This window comes from Ammodytes marinus (genome assembly GCF_949987685.1).
Source record: "Ammodytes marinus genome assembly, chromosome: 6".
In the NCBI taxonomy this organism is placed as follows: domain Eukaryota; kingdom Metazoa; phylum Chordata; class Actinopteri; order Uranoscopiformes; family Ammodytidae; genus Ammodytes; species Ammodytes marinus.
Window position 1 is genome coordinate 28,334,319 of NC_137235.1, and position 23,999 is coordinate 28,358,317.

Consider the following 23,999-nt stretch of genomic DNA (forward strand, 5'->3'; position numbering starts at 1 on the left):
TTTATGCTAAGTGACAGTGTAAGTATTCTTGCCATCACCACACTCCATCATGTGACATGTGTATTTTTGCATGTGAGTCCATCACCTCTTACCGCAATGAGGGCGACGATAGAGAAGGTGTAATAGATTGAATCTCGGAGAAGAGCCCAATGAGAGAGCTTCACCGCCTGCGAGGAAGTACAAGAAAAACAGAGATAAGTAGACATATGGTAAAAATATATATGCAGCTTCAGTTGATATAGGCTCTTATATAGCATACTGATCCATCATTATCGTACTCATACTGAACACAAGGGCTCTAGAGTTGACCTGCTGATTCACCGGTACTGAAAAAAAAAAAAAAGCAATTGCGAGGTAGCATCCTACGTAAGAAAAGGTGCCGGTGTGTTTATCGACTTTATGCAATCCGATAGAATGCAGGAGCTGCACAATGCAGTGACTAACACGCTGGAACACTCTCCCACACAGCGCTCGCACTCTCTATAATAATAATAATAATAATAATAATAATAATAATAATAATAATAATAATAATAATAATAATAATAATAATAATAATAATAATAATAATAATAATAATAATAAAAATAATACATGTATTTTATATAGCGATGTTCAAGGTACTTAAAGACACTTAACAATAAAATTACAACACAAGCTAATTAAAAACAGGTGTAGCAATAACGCCAACACACAATAAACAAAAGTTAAGACACGTATATTGGAAGCAAGTGAAACATTCAAATCAGCATATTAAATCAGGTGTTAATTATATGTCAAATAAATATGTAATGTAAATATGTAAAACATTTAATATTATCATTGGCTGAAGGCTATTCTGAAGAGATGAGTTTTGTTCAGTTTAAATGTGTACCAGGTAGCCACAAGAGTTCTAGAGGGAATAGAAATATACAGTGCTCAAGTGATCGGGTCCGAAAAAGTCACAGCTCAAATAGTTTTGCTTGCTGTGAGGCAAAGTTAAGAGCATAACAATATCTGGACATCAAGTCAAATCAAATCAGTTTTATTTGTATAGCCCACTATCACAAATAGACATTTGCCTCAGTGGGGTTTACATTCCATACAGTACGACACCCTGCCCTTACACCCTTAGCTCGGCTGAGAAAAAACTCCCAGTTAAAAACCCCTTTATCGGGATTAAAAAAATTAAAATTAAAATTGAGAAACCAACATGTTTGCTTGTATACACTGTTCCACTGCACAATAGAGCTTTGGAATCGGAACCTGCTTTGAACAGCCAGCCAGAAGCAATGGTGTTGAAGATGATGTTTGCTACACACACACACACACACACACACACACACCCATCCCTCCAAGCCCAACATTACAGCGGCCTGCCCCATCTCCAACACTATCTCACTATCATTATGCAATGCCCAATCTGGGATTGCGTCACTGTTTTGGAATCCGGTGCGTACATTTTTTCAGAGCAGAGAGCTTATCCTTGTACTCTAGCTCATTTCCATGTGTCTGGCATGTCAGAACACATCAGAGAGAGAGAGAGAGAGAGAGAGAGAGAGAGAGAGAGAGAGAGAGAGGCAGCACTATATTGTGTTATCTAGTTATCTCATGCAAAACACAGTGCGTAGAGCAGCAAAAGACATACAAACTATCTATTGTGCTCAGACTGAGGGGATGTTGTGTATGGGGCTGGCTAGGGTTAGGTAGGGCTAAGGAAGTGTCACACAAACAAAACAATATTCAAATTAAAAGTTTCCAAGTTTGAGCACAAGTATATGAATCCGTTTGAATACTGAACTTTGGTATTTCTAATCAAGATAACAAGAGAGTCAATATAAGAAAGATCTGACACTACCTACAGTGTATTTGCACAGGGAGAGTATAAAGGTATAATGTAGGTTACACAAAAAAAAACATGAACAATTGCTTGAAATACATGTACATGCATCAAACGTACATGTAAAGATTTCTGTGCTTTACACAGTACGGTGATGTCCTCTGAAGCTGTATTTTGGCGCAGTCTGATTGCATGGACAATCACGCATGCATAAATCAACAGTGTTTTTTTGCATGTCCTGCGTTCTGAAGCCCCAATTCACACCAAAGCAATGCAACACAAACCGTTTGAGAACCTTGCAGGAAGGAGTTGCAGCTGTCTGAAAGCCGTTGCATGGCATTTTCAAAATATCTATCTGTTAAAATCCCCAAGTGCAGCTTTTAGAATGTTAGACAATCGCTATTTCCCTACAGTCAATCAGGAAACAGCACAGACAAGTATGTAACCATGGCTGATTTCTGGACAGAGGAGAGGGAGCACCAGTTGATTCAGTTAACGTTAGCCTCATAGCATCATTGCCTAAATCATATTTACTCTACATCTACTCTATTCTACATCTATACTCTACTCTACATCTACGGTACTTTTCGTTAGCCTAATAGCATAATTGCCGAACTCATATTTTAAGGGTTATAGAGTAGGGTAAAGTAGATGTAGAATAGAGTAGATGTAGAGTAAAATTAGAGTAGAGTAAATATGATTTAGGCAATCATGTTATGAGGCTAACGTTATATAAAGAGGATGGGGACCTTCCCAACATTAGTTATAAAACATACTCCAATATAACTATATTTCAGAAAAGCAAGCGTCCAATCCGGTTAGTTGTTTATGTGTTTCTTATGTTAATGCAGTTGTAAATATTTTTGACAGGTTGGTATGGCTCCAGTTGTAATAGCCTATCGCTATGGAAGCGATGAAGGCACTGCATTGTGTTGCTCAGGTGTGTGAACTATACTGCAGTTTTAGAATGTTGATGATTTTCGACGTTGGGGCACCGGTTGCAACTCTCAAAGCCCTCAAGCAGTTGCGATTGCATTGCGTTTCTTGGGTGTGAACTGCAGGCGTTACATAAAAGATATGCACCAGTGGTTTCTCCGCCTTCTTGTCTGTACGTCTGAAGGCATCATAAAGCCGTGCTGCTGTGACATCATACCTGGCCGGCGAGGAAACCACACACGCCGATGATGCAGAGGATGTTGAAGACAGCTGAGCCCACGATGGTCCCCACACCCACGTCCCCTTTAGTGATGAAAACCCCTGGGGAGAGAATAAGCCAGCGCACACACACACACACACACGCACACACACACACGCACACACACACACAAACACACTGAGCGTTAGGATTCCATAGAGAGCATAGATGATGTGTGTTTTACACTACATTTCTAGTTGCAGGCAGCGCAGCATCTGCACTGCTGTTTAACAAGGTCACACAACTGTCAAAACATATGTAAATAACTGGGCCATGTTGAATGGGAACACTCTCTCTCTCTCTCTCTCTCTCTCTCTCTCAAACACACAAACAAACGCAGAGAAAAAAAAGAAAAATCAAGAGTTGAATCTCATGAACACAGTCTGCATGTAAGAGGAGATTTCTATATAAAGTATCGTGCCACCCTTTGAAGTACATTTTCTTCCTATTGTCGGTTCAGACAGAAATACTGTATTATGCTGAACACAACCATGATGAAAGGGAAACAAATACGACCTTTACTCCTCCGCCAGCAAGTCTCTAGTGCTTCTTACATAAGATGACTTACTTTAATGTGATTGGAATGTGATTCAGTGCACTGAAAACCATGTTTGTTTACCAGGGATGAAAAAGCATTATTGTAAAAGCCTCCATTAATTAAGTTCCTCCCTGATGCAGATACGGTACAGCAATGCAGCGTGTGTGTAGAGGATGTAGACCAGGGGTGTCCAAACTGTTTTCACTGAGGGCCAAATACTGAGACATACACCAACTGCCGGGGCCACTCACTGGAGGTCAAATACTGTATATTGAAATCAATTGACTTATAGCGAAATCAATTAAATGTTAATACATTATGCTTGATAACTTAATATGCTTAAAGAAAAAAAAACATCACAGCTTTCCATTAATGAGTTTTCATTCATTTTGTAACAAAAAGGGTTGGCAAATGATTTTCAAGACAGCAGCTTCAGATTGCTTCTAAGTCAGGAGAAGGGTGACCCCCCTTCACAGCCCTGTAATATGTATAAAGGGGGAAAAGGGAAGGATAGGCTATATTTCAAGCTTGTTATTGCAATAAGTCAATGGGATTGTTGACACATTAACTAATGCTTGTTAGAAATGGTTATCAACTTTAATTGACTGAATTTATTAAGCAGTTGGGCTTATCAATATCGTGGCGTATTTCCACAGTGAGAAAAAAAAAGTGTTGACAGCCCTGATGTAGGCAGATGGTAAAATGGTAAGTGGACTTGACTTATATAGCCAGGGCTGTACAGTGCGACAGTTTTGATCGCATTTGCTACTGAAATTGATCACGTGCGATGATGAATACGAATCCTATCGCACTCGTGCGACAGGTTGATAATGAGGAGAGGCTGTCATTGAAACACAGAGGAGAGATGCACAACACTGCTTAGAGGGCTCTACATTAACACTGCGGGTAAATGAGTCTTAGGCAAGTAAGTTATTAAGTCCACCCTCCACTTTGGCTGGTGAAAGATGTGTGCTCGGGATCTGTGCTCGTGCAGCGATTCTAGGTATAAAAACTTCACGGCTGCATCTAGACCATATAGGCTTCAACGGCAATTGCCGGAAGGAGACGGCACATTACCGCAGTTAAGTTAGCGCGTGTACAAACAGAACATTTCCTGTGCGCCTTCACATTAAAAGCCTGTTACTAGCCAAACGTGAGTTGACTTTTATTTTGAAGCCGGTAAGAACAGGAAGTTAGCGCTTTTTTCTAGCTTGAAAGTCAACTCCTTCAGCTGCAGAGAACAGTCAACAGTAGCCTAGTTAAACAAAGTTTTAAATAAGCCACTGAAAAGCTACTCCCAACACATTCACAACAACCTATTTAATTTATCCTAAATTGTACCAATGTGTATACTTATTTATTTAATAGGCTATGTATAATGTTTTAAAGTTTGGTTTTAATTAACAGAAGGACATTATAATAATAATACTGAATCAGCAAAAAATTGCAATTGGCAGGTTAGATTCTTTTTTCTAAATCAGTGCACCCCTATTCATTTTTCTACAATTATTACTGCACACACTAGGATATCATATTAATTGTGAATCTCAAATGAGACCAGGATGACATGCTCAAAGGTAATTAGAGCAAAATGCAAGGGTTAAGGTTATGCAAGTTTTCAATCATAGCCTACTTTGTGTGCTACCAAATTTATTTTTGTGCTACTGAATTTTTTTGCTTGCTAGCACCAGTGCTACCACCTAAAAAAATAAGCGTACAGCCCTGTATATAGCGCTTTTTTAGCCGATTTTCTCAGCCACAAAGCGCTTTACATTTCTTACCACATTCACACATTCATACACACACTCATACACCGATGGCAGTACATGTGGCGGGTAGGCGGGGGATCGAACCTCCTACCCTGCACTCCAGAGGCGACCTCCCTACCCACTAGCGCCCTAGATGGAGGGTTGAATAGTGTGTGGTGAATACTTACCTATGATGGAGGTAAAGAGCTCTGGGGCCGAGCTGCCAGCAGCCATGAAGGTGGCACCTGCAACGTCCTCGCTGAGCTGCAGACGCTGCCACAGAAAGTAGCAAGAGATTTGTTTAAAAAAAATGGTTTGCGATTGCTTCAATGCATTGGTCACAAGTGAAGACATATACACTCAACAAAAATATAAACGCAACACTTTTGTTTTTGCTCCCATCTTTCATGAGATGGACTTAAAGATCTAAAATTCATTCCAGATACACAATTGTACCATTTCTCTCAAACATTGTTCACAAATCTGTCTAAATGTGTGATAGTGAGCACTTCTGCTTTGCTGAGATAATCCATCCCACCTCACAGGTGTGCCACATCAAGATGCTGATCTGACATCATGATTAGTGCACAGGTGTGCCTTAGACTGTCCACAATAAAAGGCCACTCTGAAATGTGCATTTTTTTGCTTTATTGGGGGTCTGGGGACTCAGAACCAGTCAGTATCTGGTGTGACCACCATTTGCCTCATGCAGTGCAACACATCTTCTTCGCATAGAGTTTATCAGATTGTCAATTGTGGCCTGTGGAATGTTGGTCCACTCCTCTTCAATGGCTGTGCGAAGTTGCTGGAGACGGCTTATGGTGGAGAAATGAACATTCAATGCACGAGCAACAGATCTGGTTGACATTCCTGCTGTCAGCATGCCAATTGCACGCTCCCTCAATGCTTGTGGCATCTGTGGCATTTTGCTGTGAGACAAAACTGCACATTTCAGGGTGGCCTTTTATTGTGGACAGTCTAAGGCACACCTGTGCACTAATCATGATGTCAGATCAGCATCTTGATGTGGCACACCTGTGAAGTGGGATGGATTATCTCAGCAAAGCAGAAGTGCTCACTATCACACATTTAGACAGATTTGTGAACAATGTTTGAGAGAAATGGTAATATTGTGTATCTGGAATGAATTTTAGATCTTTAAGTCCATCTCATGAAAAATGGGAGCAAAAACAAAAGTGTTGCGTTTATATTTTTGTTGAGTGTATGTTCAAAAATCTTCACACAGTCAGTGATACAGAAGTTATTATGTGGCCCCAAACTGTGGTTCATCAGCCATTCCCCTTCACACAAAATGCATCCAGTTGACTGACAACATTAACCAAAATCCAAGAGCTCTTCTCACATTCATACATAACAACATGTGCGGAACCATGTATATATTGCTGACAAACATTCTCATTTGCTAAGAGACACCCATTTCAAAACTCTTAGGAACACATTCAACAACAGAATATCTGATTTTTGTATTTTACCTTATTGAAATGTATTGAAAATCTTAGTGTTACCAATGTGTAAAATGAAATGCACTGCTTATTGCAATTTTAGTTAAAAGCAACACACTGGTGTCAGCATTTGATAAAAATGGAAGGACAAGAGACCTACAGGTTTTCATACAGTAAAATAATAGTTCATTGTTGACCCTTGACCCTGACCCTTTAACACCTTACATACTGTAAGGTGATTGTGCAAACACTACACAATTTCAAGAAGAAGAAAAGCAGATTTGTCCACTAAAAATGATTCTATGTTTATACACGCCGTGTGTATCTTAATCCCAACATTACTTTTATTTCCTTTTTATTTCTGAAACATAGGTTGCGTTCCGAATCACATACTCTTTCTTTTTTCTATTCTACATACTACATCCGACGATAAAAATAATCTAGTTAGGATGCAGTAGGCATACAATTGGGACATACTTTTACTCTTTCATTTCATCATAACATTGCGCCTTGATCTTGCCTCTTGCTTTTATATCCGTCGCATCCCTGTTTGTTTTCATATGGAGGCTTCGTCGATGTGACGTCACTTCACGTGCGCACTGGATTGTGGGTCAGAATCGCCCAAATAGGATGCAGTTTTCAACACTAACAATCTTGGCCACATGAAGTAGGACATCCGGGTACTTCTAACCATCCTAAATCTGGCCACAAGAATCGGGACATCCTAAATCTTTTTTCTACATACAATATAGTAGAAAGTATGCGATTCGGAACGCAACCCAAGTATTCAGGACCATTAATACCTCACACATTCTCACCTCACACAGCTTCTCCAGTGAGGGGACAAAGTAGTCATCACAAACCAGGGCCAGGGCACAGAACATGTAAATGGTCTGTGAAGAGAGAGAGAGAGAGAGATAGGGGGAGAGAGAGAGGGAGAGAGTTATAAATATGATAGGGATCAGTGAATTATGCGATACACAGACAGGCTCTGGCTGTACTGTTAACTTTCATTAAGTACGGCCAGCTATGACTTTTCTGTTGACATTTCCAATTTTGGGCAAGAAAATGTGACATTATTTACCATATATATCTATTCTGCTTTTCATTTTTATTAAGAAAAAAATCTGTGTTTGTACCCTGAATGCTGCAGTAGAGAACATCTTCCTGACCTCACTGCCACGTTAAAATGTAGATGTAAATTACCATGAAAGATTAAACAGCGGGGCCTTGTAATTAAAAGGCTACAGAATCAGAGGTTGGATCACATGCAAATGCAGTGCAGCACACTAATGGATCTGGAATAAAAAATTCATGAATAACATAACTGTAGCACCAAATAAGGAAGTTAGTCTTTTAACTTTTTAAACATACTGGCATTAATAGAAGCTCTGGATGGAAGATAAAATATATATATATATATATTTATATGACCTGGAATGACAAAATCATTTTGTATTCTTTTATTTTATACTTTTCTATTTACAATTTTAACAACTCTCTTTTGAAGCATGGCCATTGCATTTGTATTTATTGTATATCTTACCCCCAATCCTTCAACAAATAAAAAATGGAATAAACCATGAATAGTAAAAGCTTGTGTAATTTGCCCCACAAAACTTAAATATTTTCACAATGGATACATTTAAAGGTTGACTATGCAACAGTTTCATTATAAAACAAAGCCTAGAGTCACACAAAAATAATCTGACTCAATGATCACTTCTGCCTCACTAGAATGTGTGGTGGTTTGTTTACCTGTAGAGGAAATACTAATAAGCCCACCTTCTTAATTAATTCAGTCAATTAAAGTTGAACCATTTCTAACAAACATAAGTTGATGTGTCAACAAGCCCATTAACTTATTGCATATCAAGCTTGAACTATTAGCCCTCCCTTTTCCCCTTTTATACAGGGCTGTGAAGGGGAGTCACCATCCTGATTTAGAAGCAATCTGAGGCTGCTATTTTGAGAGTCAATTGCCAAACCTTTTTGTTACAAAATGAATAGAAAACCATTGATGGAATACTGTGATGTATTTATTTTTTCCTTAAGCATATTCAATTATCAAGCATCATTAATTAACATTGAATTGATTTAGCGATTGATTTCAATATATTGAGTGGCCCGGCCCTTGGTATATTTTTCAGTATTTGGACCTCAGTGAAAAAAGTTTGGACACCCCTTCTTTAACAAAATAAGGTTGAAATAAACCAGCATTTTCCTTTTATCATTCATTCTTAATCATTCAAAAGTTTAGATTGTGAATGTGAAAGTGAATAGTGTTAATGTGTTCCCTAATAAATGATTCAAACCAACCCAGAAAAATTTTCAATTAGGCTACTTATGAAATTGTGGCTACAACCAAATAAAATCTTTACAATCTCCAAATAAACTAAATGTTTTGGAAACTTTGGAAAACAAAATATCATGTACAGTACATACAAAAAAAAACAAAAACACAATGGGCCTAACAGTGTACCTTGGGGAACTCCACAAGTATCCGTCAAATGTGGACTGTATGAATTGCCTTCGATACTGTATAAGTGTGTGCTTTTTGTCACACCTTTCCTCTGCGCATCACATCACACTTACAACACGGAGCGAGGAGTGAAGCGAGGGACAGATTGCTATGATCAAGAAAGAAAATGTCAGACGGCGGTGACGACAAAGTGACAGGGAATGTGTGAACAAAGGAGAAGGCATGAACATTCTCATACGTTTCAATAACCGAGCCTTTCAAAGACCTGCTCACTGCTAGAATGACATGGAGATTGAATATCATTTTTTTTTCTTCTTTTGTGCTAAGGAGTGAGTCACATTTTTACTTTGAACCAGAATGTCCGTTTATTTCCCCGTTACTGAAAGCAGGTGAGGGAGCTGAACTAGCCAGCGCCTGCCTGTGAGAGCTGTGACTGAGCCCACACACGCACACACTCAGTGGCTCTTAGTGTGTGTGTGTGTGTGTGTGTGTGTGTGTGTGTGTGTGTGTGTGTGTGTGTGTGTGTGCATAATGAATGTGAATGCATGTGCCTGTTTACTGTTGATGCAGACATCAAAGTCCCTAAATCTGGAGTTGTGTTGGTCTTTTCTGAGAAGTGACGATGGTGGCCTTAATGAGCTGTGCAGAATCATGGGGAAGTAAAATACCGTGAATGTTTAAAATTCAGAGTTGAAGCTCTAACACAAAGAAAAGCGTTTCACAGTTTTCTGACTTCAACCGAATCCAATTCCTAAAGCAGACATGATCGATGATATAGCCGCCGACCGACAGTGGAATTAGTTTACACAGCAGAATCTGGCTTTTTCTTGAAAACCAACATCCCTCTACTGAGACCGTATTTTATAGGGCAACATAATGCAGACAACATATGCCACACAGGGACTTAACATCTGTCCTGATTTGTTTAGTTTCTGCAGAGCATGTTCAGATGAAATACATGTTTGATAGCTTTGATTCATAAGGTCTTATTAGTCCAGGCAAAATAGCGTTTTTCATAGAATAAATTGTAAAAGAATTTTTTTCAGCTCAGATAATTTCTATGAGGTGTCCAGAACAACATACTAAAAGTCCTAAGAAATCCTAGTTGGGGAAATATGTTTAATTCTCATCAATCCGAGATGTGTGCCAATAAGGCGAGACACCAATAAATCCCAATGGGGCTATTTTTTTCCTTTAGTCCTATCAAAATGAAACTTTACACAATGAAAGTATCCATGAAAATTTAAATGTTTTGTATTACAAGTTTCTTTGAAAATTTATTTTAATATGCAAATGAGCTATACACCAATCGTACACGCCCAAAATAAACCCAAATAGGCTTAATTTTTTCCTTTACTCCTACCACAATAAAACTTTACATAGTAAAAGTATACTTGAAAAGTAAAACATTTTGTATTACAAGTTTCTTTTTAAATGAATTTGAATATGCACATGAGCTCCACACTTATTGAATATCCAATCATCCTACTGCCAATGGGTGATGGCGATGCTGCTTTTAGACTGGCCTCTAACCTGAAAAACTGCCTGGCTTACTTATAACAGGTGCCTCTCATGAATTAGATCCCCCCCCTAGCTAGTGTAATTTTTTACTTTTTTCAGTGCCATTCCCTTTCCAATGCCAAATAGACGAGACGTAGAATCACAGCCTGAAATGGCATGGAGAAAGAGGAGATTGTCACACACTTTGGGACCAATTAACTCGCCTTTTGGAATTTTATCTATTTTGACTATCATTAATACATTTTTATCAATACCAGTATTTTTTATATGAAATAACAGATGTTTGTTTATCAATTCCAAATTTTTCTTTACCGGAAATCAATTGTTAAAACTGATAAAAAATAAATTATTTGACAACTTTTGTATGTGCAAAAGTTTGTGAACCCTGAGCTGCATTGGTTACATTGAGCAGGTAAACATAATCAGGTGGGCCAAATTGAGTGATAAATGGACCAATGTAATGAGAGATCTTTAGGGAAGTAATTGGGCGGCACCAGATAAAACACAGATAAAACCAGGTCAGTTTAGGCTCACCAAAGTGAACCCATACAGGTCAGACATGCCAAAAGGGAAAGACAATCTCAGAGGATCTCAGGAAGAGAGATGTGATGTTGCACATTTGTCTGGGGACAGCTATACATTAATTTATTTGGTTCTTGTGCCATAAACAGCTTGTGTGCATTCAGATCAGTATGATGCAACAAGAGTACTAGCAAGTCTGTGGCATCACCTACTGAGACTGTCTTTTGTTCTGGCAGAGGCAATGGCAGTTTGGACAATGAGCACATCTGCATCGTGCTTTGCATGGTTTGTTAAACACCATTTTTTGTCTTACAAGTTTCTTTGAAAATGAATTTTAATATGCAAATGAGCTATGCACTAATCAAATATAGGCTACCCAAAATATATCCGCATAGGCTTCATTTTTACCTTTACTCCTACCACATTAAAACTTTACACAATGAAAGTCTACATGAAAAGTAAAACATTTGTATTAGAAGTTAACTTATGATGGTCAAGGCTTTCCAGAAGGGGTTGGTCGAACGTCAGAACAGGGGTCACATCATACTGCAGAGCTTGAGTTGCCACAAACCTCAATGTTGAGTATATGCAGGATTCATCACTGGGATCAAGATCAATCATTGGAAGTAATGTTACTGAAGCTCTCCCAGGGTGTTCATCTAGAAGATGCAGGATCTGCATCATACCAGACCATGATGGCCTTTGAGAGTGAAGGAGTAGGGATGTCTTCCACAAAACATCCAGCTGTGATGTTTTGTTATCTGCTGGCAACAGAGCCAGTGGCTGATACACAATAGGTTCACGTATAGGAGGAATCATAAAGTACTGAATGTGTATGCAACCAACCGCAGCAATATCTGCAGCAGTCACTTGGATCTTTAAAGGAAAAAATGAAGCCTATGCGAATATATTTTGGGTAGCCTATATTTGATTAGAGTATAGCTCATTTGCGTATTAAAATTCATTTTCAAAGAAACTTGTAAGATAAAAATGGTGTATGACAAACCATGCAAAGCACGATACAGATGTGCTCATTGTCCAAACTGCCATTACCTCTGCCAGAACAAAATACACAGTCTCAGTAGGTGATGACACAGACTTGTTAGAACTCTTGTTGCATCATGCTGATCTGAATGCACACGAGCTGTTTCTGGCACCAGAACCAAAGAAAGCAACAAAAACAAGACGGATATGGTGCATAAAGTAGACAAAGGAGTTACTTGGTCCCAAGGTGTGTCAATCTCCTCTTTCTCCATGCCATTTCAGGCTGTGATTCTACGTCTCGTCTATTTGGCATAGGAAAGGGAATGGCACTAGCCTGGAAATCCAGACCTACCACTAGGCGCTGGCAAATTAAATGTGCTGCGCCTGTTGGTCTGGGCACTCTCCATTGAAGCTCATTAAATATGTCAAGAAATCCTGAGCTGCGTTTTAATTGGTTCTATCTGATATGGGCGGGCCAGAACCCTATGTATGGTGCTCTGGGGCCTCGACCCTTTACAATTTGGAAGACGGCACTCAAATCTTTCATTAGCAAGTAAGAGGAATGTTCTGTTTTGCTGACCGACCACGGCAAAAGTTCAATTTAACAGTTAACCCCGCTGTTCGCTAAATGAACGGGGCTTAATACATCACATTGTTCATTGCTCTGATTGGTTGTAGTGCTATCAAATTGCGTGCAGTGGTATTTGAAGAGACAAATCTAATTCATGAGAGGCACCTGTTATACCCCTGGCAGGTAAGCCAGGCAGTTTTTCAGGTTAGAGGCCAGTCTAAAAGCAGCATTGCCATCACCCATTGGCAGTACGATGATTGGATATTCAATAAGTGTGGAGCTCATGTGCATATTCAAATTCATTTAAAAAGAAACTTGTAATACAAAATGTTTTACTTTTCAAGTATACTTTTACTATGTAAAGTTTTATTGTGGTAGGAGTAAAGGAAAAAATTAAGCCTATTTGGGTTTATTTTGGGCGTGTACGATTAGTGTATAGCTCATTTGCATATTAAAATAAATTTTCAAAGAAACTTGTAATACAAAACATTTAAATTTTCATGGATACTTTCATTGTGTAAAGTTTCATTTTGAAAGGACTAAAGGAAAAAAATAGCCCCATTGGGATTTATTGGTGTCTCGCCTTATTGGCACACATCTCGGATTGATGAGAATTAAACATATTTCCCCAATTAGGATTTCTTAGGACTTTTAGTATGTTGTTCTGGACACCTCATAGAAATTATCTGAGCTGAAAAAAATTCTTTTACAATTTATTCTATTTTTGGCCCCAAAATGCCTTACTTTGCCTGGCCTATATCCCTATCTTTAGTCAAATGTCCTAACCAGTTTAGCGGCACACAGTTAATCATGTAGGAGTGCTGTCTAGTTAACAGTAAAAAGGAATGAGGAGAGGTGGAGAGAGGGCTGCCACCACACTTGTTTGAAATTGAGTTTTTTTTACAATTAGTATAGTATAGTTTACAGAAATAGACAATTTTTCTGTAAAGATCCTTGCCTCGTGTGAATGACGATAGTTAACCTGCTATCGGTGTATGAATGTGTGTGGTAACGTGTAAATGGGAACAGGTCTCTCTTGTCTCTCAATTGAATTTACCTGTATAAATAAAGGTTATAAAATAAAATAAAATAAAAATAAATTCATATATTTAAAAAACTGTTTGGAAATGATCAGTGTTGCCGTGCGAGTTTTTACATCCAAATGTGATAATCGGTGGTATTGTCTGTCCTTTACAGATAATGTAATTTTTTTTAAAATATATCTATCAATGAATGAAGACTATTCTGATTGATTCTAATGAAGACTGAGTGAAATAGGGTTGAACGCGCTGGGATAAAGTTATAAAGTGGACCATAAGTTAACAGTATTGACTGTTCCATAGGTCAACAATAAACTATCACCCCAGCTCTAACTGAACAGCTTGTTCAAAGGCACTTGATAAATAAAATGCCATATACTATAAACCTGTTTATAGTATATAGCGCATGTCACAGTTTAAATACATGCAATCACAATGGGATCACTTCAGGGTTTGAAATCCCACTCGCATTTTCCACAAGTGGGAAAGACTGTTCACAAAGCCAAGCACCTGCTATGAAATGACTACTTCTCTTAGGTAATTCATTACGACACAATATTTTTATGATACACTGTATAATTTGCTTCTTTTTGTCCCTAGGAAAGGTTGCATTGGTTTGGCCTAACTCAGAGGGTGGCTGCAGCGTGCAGTAGAAAGGTAGTGCCATTGGCGATAATGTCAATCATGTACGGGCAAAATGGTCTATTCGGTAGTTCGTTGCACTCTTGCTCATGCACTGCAGAGTCCCACAGAGACACTGCTCTGCTGGCATGAGCTCCCATTAGAGTGGACCCCCCCCCCATCCCCAACCCCCCCGGAGACTATCAGCTACAGCTCCACATGGCCACATCATCATGGGTCATCAAGTACTGGAACATTCTGCCTGCCTGGTAGCACTCTGACATGAGCAGGACTAGAGTGTCTCCATCCCAGACTTGACCTGGCGTAGTGAACAGCTGCTGGGCCCTGCTGTGGAGGAGGCCATCAGGGCACTTTGACTGTAGTTAACTCCATATGTTTTCCTTTTGTCCATCTTGAGTAAGACAATCTTATTGGAGTGCAATCGTAAAGGTACACTCAGAGGTTCTGGAGTGCTTGTTGTCATAAATCCCTTTTTTTTTGTCAAAATCAGAGAGATCTCCCTCACAATCCGCTACCTCTTCGTACTGTGTGTTTGTGTGTGTGTGTGTGTGTGTGTGTGTGTGTGTGAACAAAAGCCTAGGCTCTGTAAAGGGGTATGTTAACAAAGGGGGCCCAGGGTAGTTAGAAACATGCCTGTTGGCTGTGTATTAACACTGGATTCTTTTTCCACTCACAGTAAGGACATTAGCGGGTTGTGAGGAGATATTCACTGCTTTTGACAACAAGCATTCTCCAAAATCGCTGACTTTACCTATACATCGGGTTAATAATCTCTTAAGGAGTATGGCTGGCTTGTTCAAACTTATTATGGTATTGTCAAGAAATAGCATTATAAGACAAAAAAAACAAGGGTATCAGAGGAAAAATTAGACGGTTTCAGAAATATTGAAAAGTTCCACTTAGTCACAAACTTTAATAATACAAAGAAATAGATTGAATACCAACAGCAGCCTTATCCTTTGAAATGTAATACGGTATCACATGGGCTGCACTTATACACACCCTCACATCTAAAACCAACACACACACAGACACAGACACACACACACACACACACACACTGGTAAACTTACACACAGAACGTGCAGGGCCACAGCTCCTTCCGTTCTCTCTTTGTGGGTGAACAGGTCGGTAGGGAACTCGTGCAGAGCTGGAAGAGACAGACGCATACAGTTAGAGCAGTCCTCCATATACAGTAGTGTAACTGTAAAGTGTCTAATGTACGTATGTGATGTGTTTTACACGCAGAGTCCAGTGCTGGGAACAATTATTTCAAATACCCATCGGGGCAGGCCAACTCTATGAGCACAGAAACACATTGATCTCATGTGTAGTGACAAGTAGGCCTTTGCCCAGAGAGCACCTTCTGCAAGAGTGTGTCACAGCCTTATACTGTGGCCCTGCCATGGAGTGTGTGTGTGTGTGTGTGTGTGTGTGTGTGTGTGTGTGTGTGTGTGTGTGTGTGTGTGAGTGACCTCGCTTCCTCTGTGGGTACCCAGAAGAGAAGGAGGAAATGGGAAAAGTGAGCACCAGGAGGACAGGGCGAGGGCAAAGAGGAGAGAGAGCATTTTAAAAATAGAGCCACGGAGGGATATTTCGGGTAAGGCAAGTGGGATGTACAGCAGAGAAGAGAGAGAGAGAGAGAGACACAGAGAGAGAGGGTGATGGGGGTATAACGGCAATTTGAAAACAGAACTTCTCTGCATGAGAATACTAGAACAATTGAGCAATAGAGAGAAACTGTGTGTGTGTGTGTGTGTGTGTGTGTGTGTGTGTGTGTGTGTGTGTGTGTGTGTGTGTGTGTGTGTGTGTGTGTGTGTGTGTGTGTGTGTGTGTGTGTGTGGGCAAAAAACAGACAAAAAAGTGGAAAGTTGGCAGACGGAAAAAAGGGATGAAAAAGAAGAAGTTTGGCTTTCAAATGGTGGCCTAAGTTACTCTTCTACCAAAGTAGAAGAGTAACTTAGGCAAAATAATGAAAGACTTGAATTTTCCTGCAGTATTTGCTCATCTTCATTTTAAAAAGCTGTCAAAATTAACTAGAAAGCAAATGTCTGGTGGTAATACTTTAACTCCAGCTTCAACACAAATAATATTTTCAAGTTTGACATGTTTTAAAGTTACATAAAACCAGCCTTGCTGGCTGTCTCCACCAATAACAGCAAGGGGGTCAAGCCCTGAGTAGATGCTAAAGATGTCATTGTTAGCCAGCTAGCTCACGAGAGCTAACCCATGTAGTTTGCGGCTTAAAACAAGCCAACTCTGCATCACGGCAACAGCACGCTGAAGCGCCGCACACAGCAGCAAGTTTCCTTTGCCCGATGACATTTTTGACCGTTAATACCAGTAAAGGCCCTTTACGTTTGTCCGTTCTCTACTACTGTAGAAACATGGCGGTGCCCCCCCCCTCCCTCTCCTATGTAGATATAAAAGGCTCTTCCTGAGGTAATGAAATAAACAAAGCCTTTATTTCCAAGCGGTTATACACTTATTTAAACATACTGTAATTATGAATATTACATTGCATTTCTACTTAGTCTGTTCTGAAAAATGCTTATACATTTCTACACACTGTACCTTTAATGCTAAAAATCTGGAGGTGGAGTGGATTATATAGTGTGTTTTATGGCATTAATTGCCTATGCTTGATGGTATAAGATTAAACATCAAGGGTACATGTTGTGCATCTCACAGAGTGTAGAATGCTCTTTAATGGAGAGGCAGGCAAAGTAACCATAAGAGGGGTGAACAAATAAATGAATGCGAGTTAGGAGTAACTTATTATTCCACCTACACTCTTATTCAAATCTCATCTCCTTCACAACACGTGGCAGAGAGCAAACAAGAGCAGGAAGGAGAGGTCACTCCTTTCCCACTCATTTCTACCCACTCTCCCCCCGTTTCGTATACTACGGTAACCTATTTGTATCTGCAGTGTTATTGTGTTGCAGTCCTCCTCGGCACTATCTCTGCGTTCCAAATTGCATTTTTTCTTATTATTACTATTCTACATACTACAGTTGATCATAAAATGTGTGTAGTAGTTAGCATGAAGTAGGCTGGGGACATACTTTTAACTTGTACATTTCCTCATAACATGGCACGGCCTTGAACTTGCCTCTTGCTTATATCTCCGTCTCATCGCTGGTTGCTTTCACACTACGCTAAGTAACTGTGACGTTTATTTCTACTGCGCAGTGAATTGTGGGTCAGAATCGCCCCAAAAAAGCATGCTGAAAATCACCACTTGATGTAGCGGGCATCTGGGTATTTTGAAGCATGCTGCATCTGACCACTACTGACCAGTACTTATACTACTTCCCATGAAAGATAGTAAGTACATCCTAAATCTTTTTTTTACTCGATAGCAGGGATGGGAATTGGAACACAGCCCAGGTTTCAGTAAGATGCTTCTAGTCTTTAATGGTGCTACGAGGAACTTTAAAATATTTCTGAAACAGTCTAATTTTCCCTCTGATGACCATAAATGACATGGGACAGCAAACGAGACCATCAGTGCAAAAAATGCTATTTTTATATAGTTTTTCTTAATGCCTTCCGTCATGGGTACGCTCACCCAGGAACTACAGCTGGCGTATTAAAAACACCACCGCTTTTGTCCGAAGAGGGTGCAAGCATTAACAAAAAACTGTAAGTCCCTCAGAGCACTTATAAAGAGGCTGCGGATAGAAAAAAATAAAAATGCTCATACTGCTAATTCCAATAAGCATACAGCCAAAATTCCCACGAGAGGTAGTAAGTACATGTGCGGATGTGATGAAGAACCACAATATACTCCCACAAGAAACTCACTGAACCTACATGTAAACAAGATGTGTAATACACACAGCGCTTCCACTTCATTGCACCGAGCTCTTTTAAAATGTGAATCAGAAACATATGCCCACGGGGGGTGCTTGTGGTGTGTAGTGGTTAGAAGGTCACATATTATGCTCATTTTCGGGTTAATATGGTTTTCTACTAGAAAACTGTTTTCATATGTACCTATGTTATTTCTGAACTTACTTTATATTCACTGTTTCTGTGCTTGTATGTTTTCTGTTTTTATACCTATTTTATTTCTGTTCTTTCTTATGATAGTCTAATGTTTCTACGCTTAGGTCTCTGCGCGTTTTCTTATTGGAACTAGGTTTTGCACTTTGATACAGTGTTAATTGTTATGTAAGGTGCAATACAAATGAATTAGGGCTGTCAAATTAACGCCTTAATTTCGATTAATTAATCACATAATTAACGCGATTAAAAAAATTAAAGCAGATTAATCGCACTTCTATAATGCCCTTTGACCCGGTGCAAAAGTGGTGTGCAGCTCGGTGAGCTGCACCGAGCTGCACTTGCAGCTTACAGCCCGCACGGGTGAAAGGGAGAAAAGAAAAGAGAGAAGCAGAGGAAAGGGCGGGGCCGAGGGCTCTATGGACGGTTTATGGGATGCTTTGGGCAAATAAGCATGAAGGTAGGAAGACATCTTACTTTATTCTCCGCAGTGTCTGTGCATTATTGATTTAGTGGGTGCAACAATATAGGTTCAAAACAGTATCTCTCAATCTTCCTCCGTGTGTCTCAATTTTGTTTGCTAGCTGTCTCGTCTCCCGCGTAAACGGACACCCACCCTGTGTGTGTGTGTGTGTGTGTGTGTGTGTCAATATTTTTGCCTATGAGTACGACGATGGTGAATGAATCGGCATAGGCATCTGTGGAAGTGCAGCGCTGTCTGTTGTGGAGACAGAAGTTACGAGAGACGGAGAGCGCGAGAGAGAGAGAGAAACAAACTGTAGCAGGCTATACAGCTGTTTATAAACAGGTATAAAAGTGTCATAAAAGTATGCGATTAATTTAGATTAATTAATCACAGAGCCTGTAATTAATTTGATAAAAAAATGTAATCGCTTGACAGCCCTAAAATGAATAAATGTACATTTAAAATGCACTCTGTATGCGCTAGATAAAAGAAATCCAATGTTAATATACACAGCTTAGGCTCTGTAAACAGGCATGCTGCTAGCTATGGTGGCCCCCGTGTGTTTGCTTACTTTTTGTTAACATAGCAGTTCACAGAGCTTGGCTGTGTTCACACAGTACGGACAGGTAGGGGAACATGAGTTCAATTCAATGAATCTGACAAAAAGAGATTCTGACAACAAGCATTCTCCAAAAATGTCATTTATCTATAAATAGATAGGCTAAGTCAAAACTGGGTTAAAAAACCCAACACATATTTGTAGATGGACAAAAGTAGAGTGAGCACCTGTACAGAACCTATCTTTCAAACTGTAGGCTCTCATCCGATATTAAATAACTGGGCAAGATGTTCGGGTTTGCGTCATAATGTCAAAGGTAATCTACAAGTTTGCTGTAACAGAGCAACAGATAAAAAGGCACACGATCAAACGTATGCACACACACCACACACACATCAGCACACTTTGATCAGTCCCTCCCCCCCCACTATCAGCGCTTCTTGTAAAGTGTGCTCGCTCAACGTTATCCGCCTGGACACCAACTCCATAGCAACAGAGCCGGTGTCTCCTTGACGCAGAGTGTGTTTAAGTACAAGAGGGAGAGAGAGAGAGAGAGAGAGGGAGGGAGAGAGAGAGAGAGAGAGGGAGAGAGAGAGAGGTAAAGTAAAAAATAATAAACTGCTTGAGGGGAGTCACTTCTCCCCGCTGCACTTGCATTAGCAATGTAGCTTGATGTACTACATGCCGAGAAGCAGTGCATAATGCATGCTGTTTGGGGGATTGGAGCAGGGTTGCTAGTACTTTGTGGGTATAGTGGAGGGATAGAAAGAGAGTGAAATACCCGAACTAAGGCAGCTAAGGCCACAATATACTACTTCCTTAACGGTCATGCTGATGGAGCAGGATATGTGGGCAAAGTGGATTGTACATGAGGGAACAAGGAGAGAGAGAGAGAGAGAGAGAGAGAGAGAGAGAGAGAGAGAGAGAGAGAGAGAGAGAAGAAGAAAGAGAGATGGAGTTAGAGCCTGATAATGAATGCATACAGTTGTAAGTGAGGTCACTGGGGTGTTCCCTGAACAGCTGCTGATGATGCCACCCCTGCTGGCTGGAGTACACACACGCACACCGACACACCGACACACACACACACACACACACACACACACACACACACACACACACTTAGACTTAAACATGCAGATGGAGCCAGTGTAGCAGCCGATAATGTAATAACCGCCGATAACAAAATAGATTTTCCATTTTTTATATGTAATGCTATGAATGTTATTGATTCAGAAATGTTTTTACGTTTGTTACATTAAAAACTGCAAAAACTATAATGTATTGCCAGATACTTTATCGGCCGTTATTACATTATTGGCTGCAAACCCACGTGCAATGACACACACACACACACACACACACACACACACACACACAGTGAGACTTCCATTCTTTTTCCTTTCTGCAATCATTTTAGTCCCCCCCCTGCCCCCCTCCTATGCACAATCAGTTGCTGCAGTCAATGTATCAATCAGTAATCAGGCTTCAGCGTACTGGGGGGAACATATTCTGAGCTGACTCTCCTTCCCTTCCCTTCCCTGCCCTGCCCTGCCCTGCCTGCCTGCCTGCCTGCCTGCCTGCCTGCCTGCCTGCCTGCCTGCCTGCCTGCCTGCCCGCCCGGCCACACCATGCCAGTTCTAATCTAGCAGGAGATGTGGAAGAAGCTGCTGTGAGCCACTGAGCGGCTCCCAACAAGATCAGAGTCAAAGTCAACTTTATTGTCAATTCTCTAATATGTGCCAGGCAGACACAGAAGGAAATCGAAAAAATATGTTACTCTCCCACCCAAATGTAGCGCAACTTCTGTTTGGCCTGTTATTTGTTTTGGTCTGCAGCACCATTTCTTTTTTCATTCTTCGCTACAACACACGCATTCAGATGCAAGCGTTTATTACACGTCTGCCAAATCTCCTTTAATTTCCTATTTCATTTGCTATTTTAAACTAGCAGTATAGTCAATGAGACTGTGTGTGGAGTGGACTCTCTTTATCTCAGTACTTGCTTTGATTCTTCCCCTGGGTCTTGTCACTTGCAGTTATAGTTGGCTGGTCCTGGAACAGTAAACCAAGAGGAGAACAAGCCCATGGGATGGTAAGAACAGTCTCCAGGCAAAGAGACATGTAAGTGTTAAGCAGAGTTACCAGTGTAGGGGAGAACGGGGTTATATGTCACACGGGTTGGTTGCCACAATCTTTATATCTCGGAACCAGAAGGCGCTGTCTGTGAAATTTTGGTATGTAAATATCCAGAATTGGGATCAGAGGTCACCTACATAGTCTTCCTTGGAGTTAGACTGTTGAATTTGAGGTGAGAGGACTGTTTGTGTTTCTCAAGTCAAATTGAAAATATTTAGCTCCTCAGTATTTTTCTTCTAGGCTTGTACACAATGGGTTTTTAACAAAAAACGTGTTACCCATAAAAAGTGTGAAGGGTAAACTATAGTTTAGATTGTGGTTAGCAAGCTAATTAGTTGTCAGATGGTTGTTGGGCTTGATGCTAGCAAGAAATTCTAGTTGGGGTTGTTCGACACATTTTTTGGGGGGTTGGTTGTCACATGTTATCCAAAGATTGCAGCCAGAAAAGGAACCCAATAACGAAATAAATTGTCAAGCTGTATCCTCACTGACACCCCAGAGAAGGAAAGAATAGAGCAGGAAAAGGCAGCTAGCATTCAAAAGAACAAAGAGCAACAAAATCAAAAGTTTTAGTTTTAGTTTAGTTTTTGCCAAGGCTACAGTAAGTTATGTAGGCCTATTTGTCAACTTGACAATGCAATTAAACTTTCAAATTTAGTTCTGCTTTCTTGCCTTCTTTTTAAGATTATTCCCATTAAGATAACATTGTGACAAACAACCCCATAGTGTGTGACAACCGACCCCTTGATGGGGTTGGTTGTCACAGTGTGTAAGGGTGTCTTTTATGATTATTTTCTTCTTTATTACAATAAGATAGAAAAAGTGAGGGGTACACACTTCAAGCCAACACCTTAAGCTTCAATTTAATGTAGGAATGAAAACTGAATACTGAAAGATGTTTAGGTGATGAGCACTAGAGTAAAAAGTGTGCCTACTTACCCCGTTCTCCCCTACCCGCCTGTTGTCTGTGATGGTTTTTTGAGCCTGACAAATTGCTATGCTGTGTCCGGGAGCTTCCTCCTTCCATCATGCAGCAAATAATTTACTGATAAGGCTCTTTGAGACTTTTAAAGTTTTATGGGACTCGATGGATCAAATTTTCATAACGAAGAGACCCACTTCAAAGTTTGTGTCTGTGTGTGTGTGTTATGCACCGAAAAAAACACGATTAAATATTTTAGAGCTGACTCTTTCGTAATGAGGTGCGTTTGAGGAAAAGTTTGCTCGCTTGGGGCCAAATTCAAAAGAAAACTGGATAGATGGAGGGATTAGATAGATAGATAGATAGATAGATAGATAGATAGATAGATAGATAGATAGATAGATAGATAGATAGATAGATAGATAGATAGATAGATAGATAGATAGATAGATAGATAGATAGATAGATAGATACCCATCCGTAAAATATATGATGAATAGAATAAAATATAACAGTTATTGCAGTTATAGCAAAGCGAAGGAGAAAATATTTCATTTCTAACCTCAGTTTAGGAGCATTACAGCATATCTGCACACACACACTTACACACACACGCACACACGCACACACACACACACACACACACACACACACAGACACACACTGCGCTCAGGAGTATAGAGCAGGTTAGGTGTTTCGATCCACACCCCCTCCTTGTCCTTGGGCCTGGTTCGTTCCTAACTGCAGCCTGCGTGGTAGCTGGCTGTCATCGTTGTGGGAGGGTGTGTGTGTGTGTGTGTGTGTGTGTGTGTGTGTGTGTGTGTGTGTTGGGAAATGAGCTGAAGAAACCTTTGCAGTCTTGTATGTAGCTTTTTATTGACTAAAAAGTTGCTGTATGTACGCTGCTCACCCACTCACTCACTCACTCACCCTCTTTCTACTGGCTGGAAGGCATGGGCCCACCTTCTCCACCAAACTAACAACATACGTCTCTCCAGATTCACTCTCATTCATAAAAAAACACACACTGACATATGTCAACTTCCGCTTTTACATAATGTGTGTCACACAAGTCGTCAAAAAAGGATGTCAAAAACTATGTAAAACTGTCAAAACAATGTCCTTTTGATTTACCGTTAATTGGCAAGTGGTTTCAGCATGAGTGAGGTCACTCGATTGTCACGTCATCGCAATCAACTAACACACCGTGCGCGTGGGCGAGTGTGTGTGGGTTTATTTATAGAGACGAGGATTGAGGAGTGGGCGGACTGTGTACATGCATATGGCGTGTGTTAAACTTTTGCTCGCGGCCCATGCATGGAACTTCCTCACGCATTCTACAGTACAGTATCCCAGTGGAGGGCCACTCTCGTCAGCT

The 23,999-nt window shown here is 40.2% G+C and overlaps 1 protein-coding gene across 1 annotated transcript in view; it reads right to left on the reverse strand.

The window, feature by feature from the left end:
• Nucleotides 1-23,999, reverse strand: part of LOC307251575 (sodium/potassium/calcium exchanger 3-like) — a gene marked incomplete at its 5' end in the record, with an annotated part of 63,587 nt that overhangs the window by 18,330 nt on the left and 21,258 nt on the right. Inside the window, 5 exons of the mRNA XM_080028947.1 lie at nt 93-167; nt 2,973-3,076; nt 5,489-5,573; nt 7,582-7,656; nt 15,599-15,675. Coding sequence (XP_079885073.1) covers nt 93-167; nt 2,973-3,076; nt 5,489-5,573; nt 7,582-7,656; nt 15,599-15,675 — 416 coding nt within the window. The remainder of the gene's footprint in view (nt 1-92; nt 168-2,972; nt 3,077-5,488; nt 5,574-7,581; nt 7,657-15,598; nt 15,676-23,999) is intronic.